At 52.3% G+C, this 6,000-nt stretch overlaps 1 protein-coding gene across 1 annotated transcript in view; it reads left to right on the top strand.

The window, feature by feature from the left end:
* Positions 1 to 6,000, top strand: part of LOC126537044 (uncharacterized) — a 167,315-nt gene that overhangs the window by 67,268 nt on the left and 94,047 nt on the right. Inside the window, exon 3 of the mRNA XM_050184161.2 lies at positions 155 to 262. Within this exon, the coding sequence (XP_050040118.1) occupies positions 155 to 262 (108 nt within the window). The remainder of the gene's footprint in view (positions 1 to 154; positions 263 to 6,000) is intronic.

Here is a 6,000-nt window from a genome sequence, read left to right as displayed (position 1 = left end):
TGGCTTGTAATAACCACAATTGATTACAAATGACTAGAAATGTCTAGTAATGATTAGTAATGATTAAAATGACTAGTAACGACTTCTTACGCACTGATAATAAATTAAATTGTATTAATGTTGGCGCCTTACACTAACACCCATCATCTCGCAGAAAGTGCAGAGCTTCCTGATGCAGTGTGCGGAGCGCCAGCAGCCAGGCAGCTCTAACCCACTCGTCTTCCTCATGATGGCCTGCTCTGACGCCAAGTACCTGGACGGGGTAAGGTCAGCGAAAGTTCTAGCGCAGAGATGTCTGCAGTGCGCAGGGATTTCGTGAGCTAGGGCACCCTGGACCGAATAATAAACGGGCTGGACGCATCCGTGCCTAGCCTTGCGTGACTTTTGCAGAAAAAACGAGAACTTGTCGGTTGAGACGAAGCCGGACGCTTGATTGGTTAAGGCGGAAGCAAAACCAATTCCTAGACCCATGCATAGGCGCTGACTAAGGGGCGGGAGGGGGGGGGGGGGGGAGCGCTCCGGGACCCGAACCCCCTCCGGAGTTTTCCAGGGGGAGCCTCCCCCTCCACCCCGGGTGATAAGGAAGCCCCGCCCACCGCCCCTGCCCACACACAGACACCTAAAGTGCCATGACTTGAGCTTTGTCACCCACATCATTAGAGGTTTCTTTTGACTTTCCTCAACCTTTTCACTTGAAATTTTACTGGGCATAATAGCTTTTTGCATCATTGTTGGCGCGGACGCGCACGGGTTTCTTACTTTATACTTTCGCTTTATTTCTGCAATTTCAGATAATAGAAGGACACGCGCATTAGAAAAAACAGGGGCAGGTGCCTCAACCGTATTTTCTCACTTCGAAATTGTTTCAAATGTCAATTGTAAATACCATGCACCAGTACAATATTTAAATGTGCACACAGGACAAACATTATTATATTGTTACGGAAGGATTAAAAGAGAGAGAGGGGAAGAACAAGATTGGTGAGACGCTGGCTGCTGCGTGTTGTTACTAGACAGCCATTTTACCCACATCTACTCTGCTAGTATGTAAACTGTAAATAGTCTTATACTCCCAACATCCCAGTAACATATTGGTGGGATGTGCGGGGAACCACGGCAGGAAACGAAGCTCCGCAGTCAACGTCGCATCACCGTCCTCACCATTAATGACGCTGAGCCCTCCCGATCACCATCATTGCTGCCTCCAACGTCACCATCGCCCGCTACGTCGCTGTCCTCTTCAGTTGTGGTTTAGCAGGATGCGTTGTGGTTGTACAACCCAAGGATCCCGGAAATTTCTGCGAGACTGATGGCGCCGACGTTGAAGAGTAGGTGGCTATCACGGAGGAAAGTAACTCAGGAGAGGCCCTGACGTCACCCTTTGTGAAGCTAAAGTGAAGCCGGAAGTTGGAGTTGCTCATGGCTTTGCTCCGCCTATCGGGCCAGCTCTCCTATCTTGTTTACATTTCTCGCAAAACCACGCCGCGCTGCGCGCAACCGGGCTGCTCGGAAGCGCGCGCTCCGCAGCAGTACTAAACAATCGTTAGCATGATTCCGCCAAAGAGGGCAAAATTTCCCGCGGATATTCCTTCTTCCATAGCCATTGCCGTGGCGCGGTACATTGCGTACAGCGTTGCATGCGCGTTCATTTCACTACCTTAGTTCCTCCTGTCCCACCTGGCCACAGCAACATCCGGTAGAGCACGGCCCAGACAACGCAGCGAAACAAAACACGTAGACCAACGCAAACCTGCCCGCACGGCGCCTTTGCCACGGTACGAAACCCACGGAGCAATACGTGTGGGCTCACAGAAGAATAACAAAGCCGCCATTGTGGCCCGAAAGGCGGGGCCACTACAGCAAAGAAATAAAAAAACAGCAATACGAAGTAGAACCTACTACGTCATTTCCTCCACACTTTTCTCCTAGCGCGCGAGGGGGTAGGGCCTCTCCTCAGTTTCCTTCCTCCATGTCTGAGTGGAATAACAGATGGGACTCGACGCTTATGCTAGCTAACCTGTTGTTCTACCTAAGAGGCACGGCAAAGGTGTGGTTTGAAAACCATGAAGAGGAGCTGACCAGCTGGGACCAATGCGAAGCGAAGTTACCAGAGTTGTTTGGGAAACCGACCGGCCATAAAATTGCCTCAAAGCAGGGACTGGCCTCTCGTGCCCAAACCCCCTAGAATCCTATGTTTCGTATATGCAGGACGTGCTGGCGCTTTGTCGTAAACCCGATAACAACATGACAGAAGCTGATAAGGTAGGGCATGTGCTCAAGGCAATTGCTAACGGCGCCTTTAATCTGCTCATGTGCAAAAGCTGGTCTACAGTTGAGGGATCAAAGTTGATGAAAGAGTGCCGACAATTCGAGCAGGCCAAAAGCCGACGCCTCCTGCACCCATTCCTGCACCCATTCGCCAGACTTCCCAATACTGCCGCAACGTCGACGTGTGAAGATCAGCTCGCATGCGTCGCCATTAGAGGACGAGATGGGAATCATTCGACGTGAACTGGACGTGATGCCGCCCGCAGCTTTCTGTTCGCGTATCCATGATTCACGTAGCCCTTTTTCAGTTTCCCTCGTGCAAGCCATCGTTCGACAGGAACTTGAAAACTATGGCCTTCATTCTGTCTGTATTGTCACTAACTCCAGAGCCAATGAACGCCCTTCTACTAATTTCGCAGCACCACGACGCTTCTCTCCGTGTTATCGCAACCCGATTGAGTGGAGAACCGCGGACGACCAGCCGACATGTTTCACCTGTCGCCGCATTGGTCATGTAGCCAGATACTATCGCAACTCGTGGCCCTCAACACATCGCACGCCGACGAACCTGAGCCATTTTAATGGGAATGCCCGCAATGTTTCTCCCACCGCCGAGTATAACAGCGCTGACAATTCTGCTAGGAAGACGTGGTACAGTCGCTCACCATCGCGGCGCGGACACCAGTCTCGCTCAACGCAAACACGTCGCCCATCTTCCCGTTCGCCGCAGCCACGTCGCCTTTCGTCCCCTGTGGCTTTTGGCCGCACCCTTTCGGAAAACTAAGAAATGCAGTCCTAGGAGGTGGTGCTACATTGCCGACTAGTCCATCAAACCTTCTGCCTGTGTCCACAAAGAGAAGTGTAATTGACGTTAAAATAGACGGAGTACCTGGCCAAGCACTCGTCGACACTGGAGCCTACGTTTCTGTGATGAGTGCAAGCCTACGTAGACGTTTAAAGATGGTGCTCACCATGCAGATGCCCGAGTTATTCGTGTCGCCGACGGCAGCGCGCTGGTAGTTCTTAGAATGTGTACTGCGCGCGTTTAAGTATAGCCGGCCACCCTACTGCTGTTCTCCTTGCTGTGATCGACAACTGCCTTCACTACATTATCCTTGGATTGGATTTTTTATCCCATCATCCCGCTCTCATCGACTGCGCAACCGCCGTTCTTCAGTTGGAACTGCCTCAAATCGCCGATGCGCCGAGCACCGCTCCACCGAACTTGTGTTCGCTTCAAGATGTGCATCTGTCACCTGAGGCCGTCACTTACGGCGCTTTGACCGCACAGCCACAGATTTCCGACGGTGAATATGTCCTTCGCCCGATCATCCACGTGCTTTTAAACCGGTACGTTGCTCTTCCGCAAACACTGGTGACGATTACTAATAACAACGTCGTTCTTCCGCTTCTGAATTTCAGCCTGTGCCCTCAAGTGTTCCCAGCCGGCATGCTCTTGGCCAGCGTTTCTAATTCTTCCGAATTTGACATTTAAAGTCTGAATGCCGAGAGCGGTTTCTTAGCACCAATTGCAGCTCACAGCTCTGGTTCCCTAACGGATGACTTAGCGAAGACGATTGCACCTGACCTCACCTCTGCACAGACCGCGGACATCCCTCTCCTCCTCGAATCGTACCTTCACATTTTTGATTTCGGCGACAGGCCCTTAGACCAAACATCTGTTGTTCACCCCCGTATCAACACTGGAGACATGAATCCTATTCGTCGGCGTCCCTATCGTGTATCGCATGCTGAACGTCGAGTGATCCAATCAGAAGTGGACAAAATGCTCCGCAAAGGGGTCATCGAACCATCAGCCAGCCCTTGGGCTTCGCCTGTCGTCCTTGTGAAAAAAAAACATGGTACCTGGCGTTCTTGCGTCGATTATCGCCACTTAAACAAGATCACGCGAAAAGACGTCTACCCACTACCACGCATCGATTACGCCTTGCACTGCTTGCACGGTTCTAAATACTTCTCGTCCATCGATCTTCGATCCGGCTATTGGAAGATTTCAGTTGATGAAATGGTCCGCGAGAAGACAGCCTTCATCACGCCAGATGGCTTATATGAGTTCAAAGTCATGCCCTTTGGCCTATGCAATTCTCCTGCGACATTTGAACGTATGACGGACTCTCTTCTGCGAGGCTACAAATGGACCAACTGTCTCTGTTACCTTGACGACGTTATTGTTTTTTCTCCCACGTTCGGAAGCCACTTTACCCGACTCGCTGCCATTCTTTCGGTCTTCCGAAAAGCCGGCCTCCAACTGAACTCCACGAATTGTCAATTTGAGCGCCGTCAGATTACCGTGTTGGGACACCTCGTTGACGCATCCGATGTCCAACCGGATCCGGAAAAAGTTCGCACCGTACGCAATTTCCCTGTGCCACGTTCTGCTTCTGACGTGCGCTGCTTCGTCGGCCTGTGTTCTTACTTACGCCTTTCGCCAAAAACTTCGCCGATGTTGCTCGGCCTTTGGGAGATCTTCTAAAGACAAACACGCCGTTCTCATCGGGCCCTGAGCAAGTTCACGCGTTCGCCGCTCTCATCGGGTTTTTGACCGCCTCTCCCATACGTGCCCACTTTGATCCATCTGCACCGACCGAAGTCCACACCGACGCAAGTGGCCAAAGCATCGGCGCTGTTCTCGCCCAACAGCAAAATGGTACCGAGAGCGTGATAGCTTCGGCCAGCCGCCTGCTGCCACCTGCTGAGAGAAATTACTCCATCACTGAGCGGGAGTGCTTGGCTTTGGTTTGGGCTGTCGCCGAGTTACGGCCATATTTGTACGGCCGCACGTTTTAGGTCGTTACAGACCACCACGTCCTCTGCTGGCTGTCTTCCCTCCGGGACCCCACAGGATGGCTTGGTCACGGGGCTTTGCAGTTCCAGAAATGTTCGTTTCTTGTCAACTATAAGTCTGGACGTCTGCACAAAGACGCTGACTGCCTCTCGCATCACCCCGTGGATCTTCCCGATCCTGTTGCGCATAATCCGGTGACCTGCTTGATGCCTTTGACCGACATGACCGACTTGCGCGCTGAACAACAACGCGGCGCATCCTTGCAGTCAATCATCGCCGGAATGCAATCTGGCATCACCGACGGCACGTGCCGCATGTTCGTGCTCAACGACGGCATCCTCTACCGCCGCAATATCAACGCTGACGGCCCTGAGTTGCTCCTTGTCTTTCCTCGTCATTTGTGATCCGTCGTTCTCGAACAACTTCACGTTGCACCGGCGGCGGGAAACATTGGAGTTTTGCGTTCATGCGACCGCGTACGACGCTGGTTCTTTTGGCCGGGTCTCTACCGCTCTGTGCGTAGTTATGTCGCAACTTGCGAATGGCGTCAGCGCCGGAAGAAACCTCCCCTGCCACCTGTCAGCCGACTCCATCCAATTGAAGTTCCCTCTGAACCATTCTTTCGCGTAGGCCTTGAGCTGCTTGGCCCTTTTCCGACGACGACTAGAGGGAATAAGTTGATCGCTGTCGCTACTGATTACGCGACACGCTACGCGATAACAAAGGCATTGCCGACTAGTTGCACAACAGACGTCGCTGATTTTCTCCTTCACGACGTCATTCTCCAGTACGGTGCACCTCGAGAGTTACATACAGACCGCGGCCGCTCGTTCTTGCCTCGAGTTGTCGGCAACCTCTTCCGCTCTTGTGCCACTGAGCACAAGCTGTCCACCGCCTACCACTCACAAACGAACGGTCTTACAGAA

This window comes from Dermacentor andersoni, chromosome 3 (assembly GCF_023375885.2).
Source record: "Dermacentor andersoni chromosome 3, qqDerAnde1_hic_scaffold, whole genome shotgun sequence".
NCBI lineage: Eukaryota > Metazoa > Arthropoda > Arachnida > Ixodida > Ixodidae > Dermacentor > Dermacentor andersoni.
Note: the sequence above shows the minus strand (reverse complement) of the source record. Positions and strands in the feature narration are given on the sequence as shown.